General features: G+C 41.6%; 3 protein-coding genes across 7 annotated transcripts in view; all 3 read right to left on the bottom strand.

The window, feature by feature from the left end:
• The window catches only part of fnip1 (folliculin interacting protein 1), a 29,438-nt gene extending 26,507 nt beyond the window's left edge, over positions 1-2,931 (bottom strand). Inside the window, exon 1 of the mRNA XM_029250908.1 lies at positions 2,297-2,931. Coding sequence (XP_029106741.1) covers positions 2,297-2,385 — 89 coding nt within the window. The 5' untranslated portion in view covers positions 2,386-2,931. The remainder of the gene's footprint in view (positions 1-2,296) is intronic.
• A 398-nt stretch (positions 2,932-3,329) lies between these two features.
• On the bottom strand, positions 3,330-5,042 carry LOC108934167 (uncharacterized). The gene is made up of 6 exons (XM_029250951.1): positions 4,958-5,042; positions 4,657-4,706; positions 4,485-4,564; positions 4,018-4,380; positions 3,760-3,810; positions 3,330-3,509 (listed from the first exon to the last, which is right to left on the bottom strand). The coding sequence occupies exons 1-6, from the start codon at positions 5,017-5,019 to the stop codon at positions 3,354-3,356; spliced, it is 762 nt and encodes a 253-aa protein (XP_029106784.1). The 5' UTR covers positions 5,020-5,042; the 3' UTR covers positions 3,330-3,353.
• Positions 5,043-5,277: 235 nt separating this feature from the next.
• Positions 5,278-17,303, bottom strand: part of acsl6 (acyl-CoA synthetase long chain family member 6) — a 68,167-nt gene continuing 56,141 nt past the window's right edge. For 3 of the 5 annotated variants that reach the window (XM_018752037.2, XM_029250949.1, XM_018752036.2), the window contains exons 12-22: positions 15,772-15,906; positions 15,387-15,521; positions 15,201-15,296; positions 15,036-15,108; positions 12,890-12,978; positions 12,401-12,517; positions 12,130-12,273; positions 11,494-11,595; positions 11,255-11,326; positions 10,823-10,959; positions 7,638-7,814 (exon numbers count right to left, since the gene is read on the bottom strand). In XM_018752037.2, coding sequence (XP_018607553.2) covers positions 7,646-7,814; positions 10,823-10,959; positions 11,255-11,326; positions 11,494-11,595; positions 12,130-12,273; positions 12,401-12,517; positions 12,890-12,978; positions 15,036-15,108; positions 15,201-15,296; positions 15,387-15,521; positions 15,772-15,906 — 1,269 coding nt within the window. In that variant the 3' untranslated portion in view covers positions 7,638-7,645. Of the gene's footprint in view, positions 5,399-6,470; positions 6,603-6,690; positions 6,740-6,847; positions 6,900-7,637; positions 7,815-8,720; positions 10,960-11,254; positions 11,327-11,493; positions 11,596-12,129; positions 12,274-12,400; positions 12,518-12,889; positions 12,979-15,035; positions 15,109-15,200; positions 15,297-15,386; positions 15,522-15,771; positions 15,907-17,303 lie in introns of those variants that run through there. The other 2 variants (XM_029250950.1, XM_018752034.2) reach the window with 2 other exon arrangements.

Genomic DNA, 17,303 nt, shown 5'->3' on the forward strand with positions numbered 1-17,303 from the left:
ATAAAATGACAGTTTTAAAATATGGGACTGCCCCTTTTCGCAAACCTCCCATTCATAGTTTACCGTTCCAGTCAGTTCTGCCAGCTAACAAAAAAAAAAAAAAAAAAAAAAAAAAAAAAAAAAAAAAAACTTGACGTTACAGAAAGAAATAATGACGGAACACCACTTTTTTTTTTTTTTTTGTACTGAAGATTTTCCAAGTCGCAACTTTAAGAAACGGTCTACAGAGCACAACCCCTAAAAATACTGAGGCCGAAAGATTTGCACGGTCATAATCAATCAGTTACCTCGAAGCAAAACTGCACTTATAACGTCAAGAAACTAAACCGTACTTACAACATAAAGAAGGCGACAGAGTTAATTACTGAACGGAGATGCCGAACGGAAACTTCTTCCTACAACGTGCTGAAACAACGCGACCATCCTGCCGAGGAAACGTGCCGACACGGTAGCCGGGAAAGTGACGAAGCCATCCAACGTGGAACTCGTCGCGTATATTTAGCATCGAGAGGTCTCCATCGCAAAGAATCGGCGGTCGACGGCATCCGAAAGGCGAGCGACGCCGATGATGTCCGAGCTCCGCGCGGACCGGAGAACGAAACCGTCGAACCGAGAGGTCACTTTTCTCGGTGAACGATGAGGAAGCGCCCCCGCCGGAGCAGGTCTTTCGTACCGTGCGTCTGCGGACCAGCAAAGTTCTGAAAGTACAGCAATGAGCGACCACCTCAACAGCAAGGAACTGCAAAGAAGCATGGGGAGTGGCATCTCAAGACCGGGAACTATAACCACAAATTTAAAGGACCAAAAAAAAAAAAAAAAAAAGACGAGAGCACACAGCAGCATAACCGGGAAGATTCCGGAAGATCAAAACACCTTCGCCAAATCCCAAATCAACGTAACGGTCGACTTCCAGCTCCAAACGGGACGGATCTCTCTCGATCCCTGACGGATACAAAAGGAACGATCAACGGAACGGTGGGCTGCATGGGTTCTTCTTTAATCGTAGTGTATAAACGGGTGGCACGGTGAGGCAACCGACACAAACTACCATCAATAAAGTCTGCAAACATCAAGCAACATCATTGATTCATCAGCAACCAAAAAGCCATCATCAAACAACATCAAGAAATTAACCTCCAATGGATGGCAAGTCTTTCAGAGAAGCACTTCAGAACCTCTCTCGTGTATCTAAGATATCCTAATATAATTTTAAACAAAATGGGGCAAAGGCTGAAAACAGAATTAATTCGAAATTGTTTCTAAATCGGACAAAACTAAGAAAAATGACGAATCGCTTTACTGGGTCCATTAGAACAAACTAAAACTGGGTGTTTGGGGTCTTGTTCCAACCGCTATCTGAAATATTCATTTTTACACATTTAATCCATTCTTTTAGACACTATGATTTACCCATACATTTTACACCGCATTTTTACCACATCAAGGTAATGAATAACGCTAAATACTCTGATTCAGGGAGCCTACAGCAGGAACGGCCACTCGAACTCAGGCTGTAACCACTGCGGCCCATTTGTGTGTGTGGTGTAGATGAGCGCGCGCGCGCAATTACAAACGCGCTTCAAATTGTTTCATTTATTTATTAATTTTACAACCACTGACTAATCGCCTATCCGGCCAAGCGGGCGTTCGAAACCGTCTCTCACAGTTGTATCCACCACAGTGTAAAAATGCGACGTACACGAACGCACATGATGATGAAAACAAGAAAATGACACAGCAGCAGAGCAGCGAAAACGACAGAACCGCATCCTCCTCGGCCGCTCGTCGCCGCGAGCCCGTCACGTGCCGGCGAACCGTCCGACAGCACACGGCGTCCTCGACCAGCGCGTGAACGGTGCGCGAAGCACGCAGACAGACGCGCGGCGTTCGCCGTGCTCACGCACCGTATAGAACCCAAATGAAAAGAGTGTTCGCGGGCGCAGTTTACCCCGGGTACTATGTCACGTCACATGTGGGGCACGCGCCGCATGTACTGTACTTAGCTCGCTAGCAACGCAGCCATCTGCCGTTTTTTTTTTTTTTTTTAAAACTGAACACTCGATCTCGAGCTCACACGCCGCCACATAACCTTACTAATACACGTGAACTTGCAACTACATCTTTAGCGACAGCGCAGCAAGATATGCTGCCTCCATTTTTACAAAGCGGCAAACATAAAGCTGGAGGAATAACAAAGTTAAATTTGAACTCTTTTTTTTTTTTTTTTTTTTTCTTTTTTTTTCCACGCAGCCGCGAGGCGAGGAAAATGCTGAACCGGAGCCACATACATACATACCTGAACGAGTGCTCTTCTTTTATGCACTTCGGTGTTGATGGAAAAGCATGTTTTTTATTGAAAAGTTTCTGGAAGAGCGTCGGAGGCATTTTGTGCCACGCACTCAGGTACAAAAAAATTCTCTTTCTTATCAATCCACAAGCACACCTAGTTCCTTGAAACTAACTCCATTTGTGTCAGAGTCATATGACAGGCATTAGTCACACAACTGCATAGAAACACGCGTCCTTTTTCTGATTGGACGGCCACCCCGTTCCCGTCGCCTCTTCCGAATTCTTTCATTGGCTGTTATTTTCGGCGAAGTCCCACGTGTTCAAAAGAATTGGTGTGTTGATGTTTTGAGGAGCCGCGTACGCACGACACGCACGTTTCACTCCAAGAAAAACGTAGGTATTTTAGTGAAACCGTGGATAATCAAAATTTGGCAATTCAGTGTGTGCTTCAGCCAAGCTGTTGGATTCTTCATAGTAAAACGCCCCCCGGGACTCGAACTGATTCATTAATATTCCTCCATTGGCACAGTGTGTGCAATCAGCGTGTATATTAGATGGATTTTAATAAATTACACCACTTCGTTTTTTTTTTTTTCCTTTTTAAATATGGCCCCCCCCTCTTCTGGATATTTCCTCTAGTTGCAAAGGTCTGGTGTATTAGACTATACATTCCAGAAATGCCAAGGAATAAAGCAGAGTACAAATTGCAGTGTAAGATGTGTTTTGTTCCACCTATTGCGAAATATTAGCACACATTTCAACATAAAGGCAACTGATTTAAAACTATCATACAGTTTTTAATATTTAATATTAATTTTTTAGTAAGTTTAATATTGTTTGAACTTCCCATAGTCTTCATAGAAGGCACCTGAAAAAGTAATGAAGACAGATTTTACAAGTATTAAATGAGTACCCCTAAATTACCATTGCTTATTTTCTATCTTTGCTCATCTTAATGCAGCCCTGACCCAGAAAGTAGTAAGCATTGTGTACCGGAGACAAAAAGTTTTTGCTATTCTGCAAGATGACTTATGCGACAAACATTCACGAGACACACACTTCAGCTATTCACTGTTGTAGCATGTGACATTGGTCTCACCCTCATCTGTGACAATCCTTTTAAACCGCGAGCTGCTGAAGAATGCCTTTCCGACGTGGAGTAGCTGCATCCAGCACACCTCATATAGCTTCTCGGGATCATGCATTTCTGAGCCCTTGAACTGCCACAAATGAAATTTATCAAGAACAAACATTCAGGAGAACGATTAACACTACCCACAGCCAGTATAAATTCAAACAGACATTAAAATACTGTATATTGAGAACATAAGCATCTTTTCATGGCCCTCTACTGGACAGTGGTCACAATGACTAGTACTTTGATTAGGGTTAAGAGGATTTCAATCCATTTTGAAAGCATTTTTGTAGAAAGGGTGACAGGTCATACATGTTGATACTTTCATTTCTAACCTTTAGAAACACTGGGGTAATTTCCTCTGATGGCATATTCTTCAAACTGAGCTGTAAAAGGAAGCAAAATTAAAGTTTGAACCCATTTTTCTTCTATACAATGATCCCCCTATTATTACACATCTTATGCAACTGGTATTTTTATAAAAAAAAAATCAGAGTCAAGATAATTTTTTAGATATGTACAACTTCAGCCTACTCCTCCCCCTTTAACCAGTTTGGTCACAACCAATAAATGTTGTTGAGCAGCTTTCTTACTGGTTGAGATGGGAACAAAGAGGGGTGTTTTCCTTCCTTTCTCTGAAGGACAGACTTCTTCTCTACTTCATCTGCAAAAATGAAGAGCCTAGCCTTGTTTTGGGGTTCATGTCTCTTTAGGGACTTGGGGTCCCCTGCAGGTATGTTTTCACTTTCATTCTTCTCCAGCTGTACTTTACAAAGTTTGTTCTTCAGGTCTTCCTTGGACTGAACCTCAGAGTTCAACTCTTCAAGAGTGCTCAGAGGTTCACACACAGGCTGTGTAGTCAGCTCTGTTTCACAAGATGCCTTCACTCCCTCCCCTTGTGCTGCCGTAACTACTGGCTGTAACAATTTTTTTTGGCATTTCACAGGTCTAAATTTCTGTGAGGAAGAAAGGTTTTTTTTTTTTTTTTTTAAATAACATTTTGCCCACTCGGGATACGCTCCTGATATTTGGCTGAAGATGAGGAAAGTAAGATACTTACCTTTGGAAGCTGACTTAATGGGATGAAATCTTTTCCAGTCTGACACTTTCTTTCTGAAAAACTTCTTAAAGTTGTTTTTTCTATAATATCACATTTTACTTGTTTTGTAAATGCAACAAAAGTGTTCCTTACATACAAACACTGCATAGTGATCAGAAAACATGGCAAATACCTGATTTTGGGGTTTTACACACAGTGAAGGAATTGCTTACATTTCCCATGCTGCAACAAATCAAAAGGAGAAATGTTCTGGGTCAACACTGGCTACGCTTCTCCATTATATTCATACATGTCATCACCCGATATGCAGCACAATTTGTTAAAAACGCACACCTTTTCACCATTTGTATCATTAACAGAAAATATACTGGTACACAGGACTAAATACACTTGAACAAAGTGATTTTAAAGCAGTTTTGTGCAAGTATAAAAGGAAAGCTCCCAAGTGTTTTAAAGAAGCAAAATTAATCTACATTTTTTCAGGGTCCTTCTCCACAGGCTTTCTTGAAGTCCCTGCAGGGAGATTATACAGCATTTATTCACAATTTAAATACAAAGTAAGCACAGATTCCCATTAATCTAAATTACACATGCTTTATGTGCACCAGCATCTCTTCAAGTATTCCCCAATATTGACAATTATTTAAAATCAACTATGGCTGATCTACAGAAGTAAAAAGTCTGAAGATGTTATGTATTAGACAGACAAATATAACTTCATGATATACATAATAAAAACATGGTTTCTTTTGTCATTGTACATGAGTTATGAAAGATGGTAATGTTGAAATTACCCAGGATTGCAGAGAGATTGGGTGGCTGTCTCATATTGATGTCAACTGCATGACTAACATCAAGGAGAGTTGAGTTTTTCACTTGCAAATCTTCTTCGAAAGAAAAATCCATTGCTTCCTCTTCGTCAAGACAAGAAAAATGTCAATTGACAGTTTTTAAAATTTGGCCATATTAAGTTATTATGGTATGAAATACTACTTTTACACACACCTACTGTAAGCATGAAAAACCTTGAAGGGAAAACAAACAAAAGTAGGTCAATGTGACATTAAATATAGCCTCTTGTAGGCTAAATCTGATTTTTGATCATTCTGACCTGAATTTGTTCATTTTCATTTCTTCATCATTCATTCTTTTTTGTCAAAATTTCTAAGCAAGTACCCTTAATCATTCCATACATCCTACACACCATCCACACACTGCAACAGATACAACTGAATGCGTGTCGGAAACGCTGTACACTTCTTTGATGTGAGGAACGGAAAAGAGAAAATTCGATTGATGTGCAGAACTCCACGTTCAAGATCAGGAACTTCAAAAGAAAAAAAGATTCTGGTTTTATCATAAAAGACTGAAGGAAGACCTGTGAGCTGTCTGAAAGGTCTGATCACACACATACTTAACCCCAGCGAGACAGCTACCATCCTCTGTCCACTTGGTTGTTGCACTCACGAGAGGTACAAAATCAGGAATCCACAGGTTTCAGTTTTTGCTCCAATGTGGTTGAATAAGCTCCCCCAGGACAACTGAATCCCTTTCAATAGTCAAGAAGGGTCAGAAACCCAATCTCTTTTGCACAAACTTCTCTGTTGACCTCCAAGCAACCTTATGAATTTCCATCATACCATCTATCAATCACTTGCATATTTCTTTTGCAACTCAACTCTGTGGGCAGCTACTGGAGCACTATGCACCAGTTTTTAATAAAAAAAAAAAAAAAAAAAAAGGTATGAGACAACCTGAACACCTCTGCAGCCAGCAAATAAGCCCATATTAAAAATGCTGTCACCATACAGCAGCCTAGCTGCTCATGTCAAACTTCCATACCCATGCCCAGTGCACATTGGGACTATAGTCCTTTACTTGCTGTATTAAAATTGGAGTTTTTTTTAATCCCTTTAACACGTAAAAGGTCAGTGTGCATTAGACACCGTTCCACTGTAACATTTAATCATTGTGAAGTACACACACCATATGCATCTGCAGTTCGAAACACTTCCGGTGAGGGGTAGTTACTGCTTGGGGCCTCGCAAGAATCAGTCTGTGAACTGGAATCCATGCAGTCAATGAGGAAGGAAGAAACACCAGATGGCATAATGTCATCTGCAGTGGAGAGAAAGGGTAGCTCATTAAAAATTAAAATTTAAGATAAATGGCAAATTATATGAAGCATAAGCTGTCCTGGTAATACCTGATGCACTTTCATTACTTGCAGAGTCTCTGGCAAGGCTACTGGGTTCCTAAAATATATTCAAAACATTTGTTAGAACTGCCCATTTAAAATGTTGGTTATTCTTAGTTTATTTTAAAAAATAAAAAAAATAAAAAGTGATGTGAAGGGAACATACTTCTTGATGAGGATGGGGTGTCAGATCAGGTAATCTCTCCTTCGTGACAATTCTGTGTGGTAATAAGGCTTAATCAGGTAATATCACATTTCTCTGAAACAGCTTGTATCTAATGACATGGAAAATATTGTGCAGTCAGTCTTTGGTGGGCACATTTTAAGAAAAACCCAACACATGAAAAGTTTAATTTTCCTCCTCTTTACAGGATTTGAGTTAAAACTGCATCTTAACTTTGTGTGAAAACTTGCAATCAAAACAATCGTATATCCCAGACACCAAATCCAGTACATTTACCCATACGCAGTATTTAGTATGGAACTGTGTCGCCGGGTGAGGCTCTGGCTTGCCGCGACCTTGTTGACAATGGATGAATGGACAGACGAACAATGGTAACCACCATGGGTAAGAGAGGGCAAGGACAGCTGGTTTTCCCCACACAAAATCTTTTATTAAGGAAATAATCAATTATGGACACAGCAACACAAAAGACACACCCAACAAAGTATAAATCACCAACAGAAACTGGGCAAAAGAAACGAAAATCACCAAGAACAAAGACCCTTCCTACTCTTTCCAGCACTCACACACAAGTCTCCAAGAATCTTCCCATAAGTCACTATTACTCTGGTAGGGCGGGGCTCGGAAGTGGGGAGCTGTCAGTCACCTTTAACCCCGCCCCACGATATGGCGGCACCGCCCACCAGCTCATTACAGATCTATCCCATGTCTTTAACGCATAATTATCGATACTTCCGTATCGTACACGGAATACAACACAAAGCAGGCCGTTATCATACCCTAAAGATGTTTTAAAGAACTTAGACCAGAACTAGTGTGCTGTGTGTCGAGTGTAAAGGGTACAGGACTCACAGGCAGCGCTCGGCAGTCGGAGACTCCTTTATGGGAGAGAGATGAGGGCCTCCGCGGCGCTCGTTCACATGGGCCGTCTGGAAAATCCTCCTCCGACCTGTAGGTGGCAGCAGCCACCGCCGGACAAACACTCGTCTTCAAAAGTTCGTGTGAGAACCGCAAAATGTCTATCATTTTCAGCAGCAAAATATTTATTATAACTGGCTACTAAGCATTTCTAAGATGTGGGTTTGTCAGGGCCTATTTCAGTTTAAAAAAAAAAAAAAAAAAAAAAAAAAAAAAAAAAAGTGTTTAACTGTATATCCAATTCAGATGGCGTGAACAATTCTAATTAAAGAGCAATATTCTTACTGTTTCTCGAACGGGCCGGCGTGGCCTGACGGACATTACGTGAGGAAATTCTCCCGAAAAGAGTTCTTTTTCGCTTTTGCATACAGCTCCGCTTAATCACCCTTGTACCATTAAGAGCCATTATAATTAAGAGCAACACACCACACACTCGAATGTGCGCTTCTACTCCCAGATTCTCTCACGAACTGAACATGGTTTCACTGGTAAATTTAGATAGTCAAGCGAGTCCTGCTTTTTTGGCCTAGGTGTAACGTGTGTATCAACAGGATTTAAGCTATTTCTCGGTTAAGTCAGTTATAAACTCTTGTGGGGGGTTTCTTCTTAGCTTTTTATTCCATTAAACGTGGACGTCTGAGGGAGGGAAAACTCCTTTTCCCGCCTACGCACCAACGCTCGAGCTCTCGCGCGGCATGACGTGGCGCTCGCGACGACTCAAAAGGGCTCCGCCTCGCTTCACTAATTGGCTACGATCTCATCTCGTTTAGTAATTAAAAACATTAAATTTACCGTTGCAGTCTAAAAATATGAGCTGATTTGGGTCTAACGGAACCTCGATAAGGACACATAAGAGGCAAACCTTTTACTTTACATCAGTGAATAATTTAAGAAAATGACGTACAAAAAATAAATAACACAGAAATGTGAACGTAAGTAGTTTTATTCCCCTCATGCAATTTGCCTCGTTAAACTATATAAAACATATTTACTCTGTATGATAGCACGTCGTCTTTGTTAACATTTTCGCATATTATATAAAATATATCATTTAACTCTTCATGGCATGCTTGCGTTCTTTCCGCGTACACATTCATCGTTTATTTTTGTTCAAATATGTTTATTCCCAAACCACGCTTTGTCATCCCGTAGCAGCTGTTTAAGGCTATGTTTTAAGTTATTTTAACATGCAAAAAGTGTATCTGTCAGATCCCTCCCGTCAATATTCGGCCACAGAGAGAGAGAGCAATACAGAAGTGCTGGCAACGTCCAAGTACAGTACAATAATAGACACGGACACGCGCACGCACAGGCGCTCGCGCGCGCGCACAAGCACGCAAGGGGCTCACTGTGTCCGGCGCCAGCTGCTGCCTCTCTGTGCACGTGCAGTAGTACCTCACACGACATCATGGAGGACAGTTGAGGCAATTTCTCCCGCAACCGCGGCGATGTTCGCAGAGTCATTTTTTGCATCACGTCATACCGGGTCTCAGAAACAAAACTCACAACCTACTAGGAGCCCCGTTGTCTTTCAGAATATTGAGCAAAAAAGTCCCCATATTTCCTTGTACAGAAGATATCCGTAGAGTAACCGTATTGATTGAAGTGACTCATAGCTATGTATTAAAATTAAATCCTAAACTGCATCGTTACTGAAATATATACACATACATCACACACATCTAGTCTCAGTCATATTATTAAAAACTGTACACGTTTTACCTTCAAGTGAACACACTGAATGTTTTAGTCTACATAGCAAAAATCAAGATTATGGGATTAAAACCCGTCAGGTGTAGAACTGGTACTATTTAAAAGTACTTTACACGCTGTTAGCAAAAAAAAACCTGCTTCTTTAAAGGTGTTTAAAGGTTCAATATTCACACAAGTCAAGACTTTAGAAGAATATACACGAGCTCAGTGTCTGAAACAGGGTATTACCTCCTAGCTCTGCAGCACAATACTGTATACTGTACAGGTCATGTTGATCTCTTAACAAAATATGACTGTAAAACAGTGGTCCTTCCAAGTAAACACATTTGATAAATGGCATGAATTTTAGGAGCATCTTACAGTGGTTACACCTCATTTCAGTACAGTACTTGACATAGGAAAAGGTGGAAAAACATGCAAAGAATAAATTAAAATGTTATTTCAGGATTTCTTTTTATTTGTGTGTCCCATTTCCACCAACCCTGATTCTGTAAAACTATGCTAGACTAAGGTATTCTCACTATATCTTTTCACTCCAACGTTAACACACACACACACATACGTACACACACACTCACGCGGACGTATTTACATCTATTCTCCCTCGATAAGTACAGTTAAAGTGTAATACTTTGGGTTGAAATGAACTCAAAAGCCGTCACAATGGTCTACCCTAATCCAGTTTTTTGTTTTTTTTATTTTTATTTTTAAAAATGGATGCTGGCTTCGTTTCAGTTATTGTAGCTCATCGGAGCTTGTACAGAGCTGGAGTGCAGGAGAACACCTTCATACATTTCTGTCCACTCTGTGGGGTTTGTGTGTATGCATGTGTACGGATGTGTGTTGATGCGTGTGGATGCATCTGAAAACTCAAGACAATAAAATCCCAGCTCTGCTGAGGTCACAGCATGCATTGCTCGTAGTCAAAAAGCTTTTTTTTTTTTCTGAGTCTACATTTAGGACAAAAGGAAAAAAAAAAAAAAAAAACATGTATCTGAGAATAAATATTTTCATCGTTTGGTGACGTCTTTGTTTAGTTTCAGGTCTTCACCTGAAAAGGAGACGTAAACAGGCTGGTTTCACCTGCTGCTCTCTGTGTAGACATGTAATTTGGTTTAAATCTCTCCTCTCCTGACATACGCAACCGAAGCTGTACCATACCTAAAAACACATTTCAACAGGACTCCATGCATTTTTTGTGATCCCTTTTGTGATTCTCCTTCTTTCATCTGTTTGAGCTTCGAAGAGGAGTTAAGGGCAAATGGTTCATGTCGAGCAATATTGCTAAAGGTCCGAGAAACCAAGGTGTTTGTTTGATGGGATTACATGGAGATGTTGCTGTACAGCTCCTCGATCTTCTCCTTGAAAAACTCCTTCAGCTCTGGTCTCTTTGCTTTTAATGTGGGCGTCAACAGACCGTTGGCTATGGAAAACATCTCAGAATGAAGGTATATCTCTTTGACCTAATGAAAATAGGTATTACATTAGCCCAGAAAATATTCATGATCAATGTATCAGTTCTCAGTCATGCTAAGTCCATCTGCATTGCTATAAATACTGACTAATAACCAGTACATACAATGACATTATGACCCAATTTGTATAAGTATGATCCCATATTGTTTCTAGGGACTTACAATATGTTGAAATATATGTGAAGTAAGTCTAATAGAGGTGCATATTATAAATAATAACTTTTGTAAACTGTAAACTGATTCACATGTAAACTGATATGTGCATGAGAAAGACATATTTCACCTGCTCAAATGAGTGGAGTCCACTGGCTTTGCCAAGCTGCACCATGTCATCCATGATGGCTTTCTTCAGCTCCTTCAAAAAAAATCTTTGTTAAGGCCACCGTGTTTTTCACTTAAAGCCTAAGTGGCTGGCAGCAGTCACCATTAAAAATAGCTTTTTGCCAATTTTTACAAAATATCACACAATGCAGATGCAATAAAAACTAAAGAAGGTGAGTGAATCTGATGAAATATACATACCACATTTTTACATAAATCTCCAAAGCATCCTTCAAAGCCCCTTTTCTTTGCCCAGGCAGGCAAAACCTCCGCATCTGGAACCACGATCCCTACCAGACAGGACTGCAGGAGGACACAGAAACCAACTGTAAATCATAAAGATAAACTCATCTTCCATTAGGGTTGAAAAATACTGTAAGTGGATGACTCAAGTAAAACAACTTTTCTAAGACATTCATTTTTTTGGTAACACTTGAGAAGTGAGAAACGACACCGATGCACCAGTCATTGCAAGGTTTCTTTTGTATTGAGAATCTTCATTTGTCATGGGAGGGTTCCAGAAAAGTATAACAGACAAGAAACTATCAGATCTTGAGGATGAGAGAACAAAAACTTGACCTCTGAGCCAAACTTTCATTGTTACTAGTGAGAACCTATAAATGAAGTAGAATGAAAAGTAATGCCTTAGGATCAGAATGATCAGGTCAAAATGTCTAGCATCTAAACTGTGGTATTGATGATGTCAGGAAATGCAATCACAACTATGACAGGTTTGAAGTGCTTCTACTATGCATGAATTAAGAATTGTGCACGAATCCTCCCTTGATATTTATGATATGGCACTTTGGCACAGCAAGAGCATGTGAAGGACGTCACCTGTAGGCTGTCACCGTGGACATACAGCTGAGCTATGGGCTCACTGCGGATGTATATGTTCTCTATCTTCTCTGGAGAGATATATTCTCCCTGGGCCAACTTGAAAATGTGCTTCTTCCTATCGATGATCTTCAATGTGCCATTCTGTTTGGGCGATGAGTAAGAGTGAAGCAAACTTTTTAAGGAAAAAAACAACTGTTGTATAATTAATGCAAATGCTCTGGATTTACTCATCCAGTTACAAATAGCACAAAGAGAAAAGAGCACGCACAGGCAGCCATTTCCCAATGTCTCCTGTATGGAGCCATCCATCTGGATCCAATGCTTCAGCTGTCTTCTCAGGATCTTTGAGGTAGCCCTTAAACACGTTGGGTCCTTTCACACACACCTGCGTGGTAAAAAGCATAAGATTTCTGAAACAAAGCTCAGGGGTGTCCTAGTGATCTACTGTGTTTCAGTTCCTCTTTGTATGGTAAAGCACACAGCTCTTCAAGGTGTAACTTCTCCATTGAGTTTTCACATGTGGTGTCAGGAATCAGGTTTGAGACAAGGTGCTACACTGCAAAGGGAACCTGAGCTCTAGGTGGAGTTATGGGTTTATTGACTGCTTTGTCAATTTTTCCATTTAATTCACTACTGGTCCTACAGTTCTGATATTTGTGCTAAAAAGTGCGACACTGATCTGGCCAAACACACGTTGCACATTCGCAAGCTTTTTAAGCAGAACAAGTTGATTCAGACTCAAACGAATGCTTCTTACCTCTCCCTCTCCCTTTGAGGCGAAATAGTTCTTCTCTGGCACATCCACCAGCTTGATTAAGTTACAGGGAATGGGAGCACCAACGTGGCCTGCAAAGAAGTGTCACATCAAAGAAACATATAAAATATGTCTTTGACCTCATGTTACAGGGTATTTGTCAAAAACATTAACATTTTGCTATGTGTGTTTGGTTTGTAATTTATTTAATCTCTAAGCAGTAAAAGTGTTGTATAACTGCTATATAAGAATACGAGGTTACGTGAAATTCCACTTATAGTGACTTCTGTGCTCAGAGCTTCATCTTCCCAGAAGAGGGGTTGCAGTTTAACCACTATCTGTGGTACAGAGGTTTTCCCAAAACAATGTTTGAGAAGCACCTGACTGGCATTTTATTAGTATTTACACAACGCATGTAAATGTACATTGTACTGCAAGACATGACAACAGCTAAAATGATCTAAAGTGGTATCACGAAACCTTGAGATATTCACATTTTGATCACGAATTTGCTCCATTGGATGGGAGTGGCAAACGGTTCTTTAAACAAAGACTAGAGATCTGTAGGTGTCTGTGAAATTCAGATCATGTATTTTATGGTCATGTAATCCAAGTGGGCATTGTGCACAAACTGACCATAAAACAGTAAACATTCTATTGTATGTCAGACAGTTTTATGAAGATGATGGAAGGAAATCTTATGATGGAAGATCGGAAGTACACATTAATGTGTGTAACATATGGGGTGTGAGGCTTACTTGCGATTTTACGAGTAAAGCAATTTATTGAAACCAATACAAAAATCATCAGTTTCAGTGTCTATTTTCTTAATGCTTTGTTTATAATATCTAACATCCTCCAAGGTGGTCGGGTATAAATAGCCATTGCGTTTTGTCTGTTTCCTGTCTACATGTTTAGCGTGTGTGCCACGCATGTGTTAACGCCTCGACGCAGTTCCTGCTTAGCAACCGCACAAGCGAACCGTATCCCCCAAGCGATGCGGCATCACCTTCCACAGTGACTGACTAAGTAAAACCAGGCTTTCTACCACATGGATTAAAGTGTCTGAAATTGAAGCAAACTGAAATGGCGTTGTGTTCAGCGGTCCGGGTCAGCTCAATTTACAGCGGCCGGGGATAGCGCTGCTCTCGCTGGGTCTCCCACGCTGCATGCAGAATGTGGTTCAATAAGAAGGATGAGGTAGAGGGCGGCTGACTTGCTAAATTTGTAACTGCAGCATGTAGAAAAGGTGAGAAACTTCTCTAGCATATGTAGACAAGTCTCTTTATATGACTGAAAACAAGATCTTCAGTTTGTGCCACTACACAGAGATGCCACTGGCGAGAGCTGTCACCTAAAATTATAATTATCTGAAAGAATAAGAAACTTAAAACCTTTCATTCTTAAATACAGATTAGTCCTGAATTTCAAATTTTTCTTGAGCCTTATCATTCTGTAGAAAAATCTTTAACGTACATAGAGCATCCTACAACTAGCAGTTAAAGATGCTTTTTTATTTGTAATTAAATATTAACAAGAGAATGTCACGAGGCCATAGCTCAGCTATTGGAACATACCCACCCCATACTATATTCACCTGTATTATAATTATAGCCAACATGAACTGCTTATAGGTTTTGAGGCCTGTTTTTGTGCAAATATTTCTGACGTATTACATGTTACCACAATGACATCACACACGCATTGACTGAAGCCGCTTGTCCCGAACAGGGTCGCGGTGAGCTGGAGCCTAACTCAGCAATGCAGGGCGCAGGGCTGGAGGGGGAGGGGACACACCCAGGACGGGACGCCAGTCTGCCTCAAGGCACCCCAAGCGGGACTCGAACCCCAGGCCCACCAGAGAGCAGGCACAGGCCAAACCCGCCGCAACACCGCACCCCTGTCACAAGTACAACTTATTGCCAATACTACACTTGCAACATTTCCTTACTATAGCACAGAAGCTGAAAGATGCTTTGTGTAAAGTCAGATGGCTACAGAAATGATGACGATGTGGCCGATCTACTCAGTGCGTACTCTGCTGTGCACCCCAGGCTTCCCAGAACTGGCTCTGAGTCACTGGTATTAATAGAATTTATTTGCAATGCATAGAAAGGATTAATGACAGGCAAGTGGCAGGACAACACACCTGATGTCCAGTCACCAGGTGTGGTGAAAGTACATCCTGCTGTGCACTCTGTCTGACCGTAGGCCTCATACACCTGGTATAACAAAAAAGGGGCAGAGTGTGAAATCGGGAGCATTGCTATTTAGTCCTAAGACAGAATGGAGTTCCCGCACGGGCCAGACTCACCTGACAGCCAAGAGCAGCCCTGAGGAACCCCAGCACAGCTGGGGAGGTGGGGGCGGCGCCCGTCACGATCATCCGCAGCCGCCCACCCAGACTGGCCTGTCATGGGAATGGTAAAAGAATCTCTTACAAAACATCACTCGGCTGGCGGTCCTATTTCTCTCAGATCACGCTGTAGCTGAGGCCCACCTGTATCTTGCTGAAGAAGATCTTGTCCCACACGCTGTCGCTGCGGATGACCCCGCTCTGAACTTCTGCAGCTTTTCGCTTGGCTGCAAAGTTCAGCAGCCAGCGCTTGACGGGATTTTTGGCCTGGCTGAAGATCTGTGAGATACGAGACTCGAGACAATGGCGTGAGACGTCCTGCTTACGTCGAGTAACCTAACTGAGAATTTAAAATAGAGTTGCTTTCCGAAAAAAAAAAACGTATTAATTAGATATTTACCTAAATTCCGGTAAAGTACGTCCCAAGATCATAGTACCTGGACTGGCAGCCTTCTGGCCACAAGTCCTGCTCCTGAACTGCAACTCTACCTTCTCTCTCAGTCCTGCGGTGGGCTTAGGGCATCCTCACCTTGTCATACATGCGATTAAGGAGCCGGGGCACCACAGGGAAGATGGTAGGCCGCAGGGCTTTCATGTCTTCAGCGAGAAGCCGGATGTCTCCTTGGAAAAAGCCAATCCTCCCGCCATGGCAGTAGACGACTGACTAAACATAAACCCAGCCAGGTGGCTTGATCAAGTAAATATACATAACCAAAGTGAAAATTCTAAATTGCAACATTCTCCTTACACCGAGACGACATCCCTGAGTCTAAACTTTAAACCAAAAAGTCATTCGCTCTATCCAAAAACACAGCACAGAAATCACTTCTGTATTTTCTTGAGTCCACAAAAGTATTAACTTGATTTTTACTAGAAACACATATAGTACATGTACTTCCAGATTGTCTTGCATAACTTTCATATATTATAATGTAAACAACTTCTTTCAAAATAGAAAAATATGCAAGCACAGGCCAGTTCATTATGTTTTGCATACATACACATATATATATATACCTATATACATACATGAAAGTCAACGCATCGTGATACATACTCAAGAGGATGCACTTGATTCCTCATCTCTTAGACTTGCTCAAAGGCAAAGACAGCAGGTTTTACCACAGCCAACAGAAATGACTGAGTATCCTGCCCTTAGGAAATGGTTGCTGTTAACGCCCTAAGTCTGGTGTTGCTTTGACTACGCTATGTTTAGAAATTGCTCTATTACTCTGGGGGAAAAGATGACTTCCTGCAAGTAAAGTAGATTTTAGATCGAACGACTGATTGGCTTTAAATGAGAGACATCTGATCTGTCCAGAAAGAGATGCATGTAAACCTAAAGCAAAGGACACTGCTGTTCACACGATGTGAAAACACAAACAGATTGACACCTGACGAAAGAGCTTTCCTCTGATGGTTTGTTGAAGGCAGAAGAGAGAGGAGACACATCAGCGGCGTGCCCCCATGGTGACAGTTAAATATGGGACACCTCCGCCCACGGTCCCACCCATAGGACCGACGTTTGACTTGTGACAGTATTACTCACGCAGTCCGCAATAAAGCCCCCGACTTCCTGTCGCCACACAGACGGCCCTCCCACCACCTTTTGTTTTATTCACTTTTCCGTATAGACTTTTTCATATTGGTGCTGCTCTTGCTCACTGCACATTTTCTGCGACACCAACAGATTTGTGACTCATGCCATTCCCTTATTGCTGTTGCGATTAAGTAGGCGCCGTCACCGCAACCGGCGGGGACCTTTGCCTCTTCCACAGGGCGGAAAACTGATACAGCTGTCATGGTGGTGGATGGGGTGGCTTTTATTGCCTATCATTGGCATTTCATATATTTATGAAAAACAAGCTCTCAGCAGGGGGGCACGGTGGTGGAGCGGGCTTGGCCAGGTCCTGTACTCTGGCGGGTCTGGGGTTTTGAGTCCCACTTGGGGTGCCTTGCAATGGATTGGCGTCCTGTCCTGGGTGTGTCCCCTTGTTGCCGTGACCCCGCTTGGGACAAGAGGCTTCAGCCAATGTGTGTGAGCTCTCATTACAGAACTGT

The sequence above is a fragment of the Scleropages formosus genome, chromosome 4, assembly GCF_900964775.1.
Source record: "Scleropages formosus chromosome 4, fSclFor1.1, whole genome shotgun sequence".
NCBI classification, from domain to species: Eukaryota; Metazoa; Chordata; class Actinopteri; order Osteoglossiformes; family Osteoglossidae; genus Scleropages; species Scleropages formosus.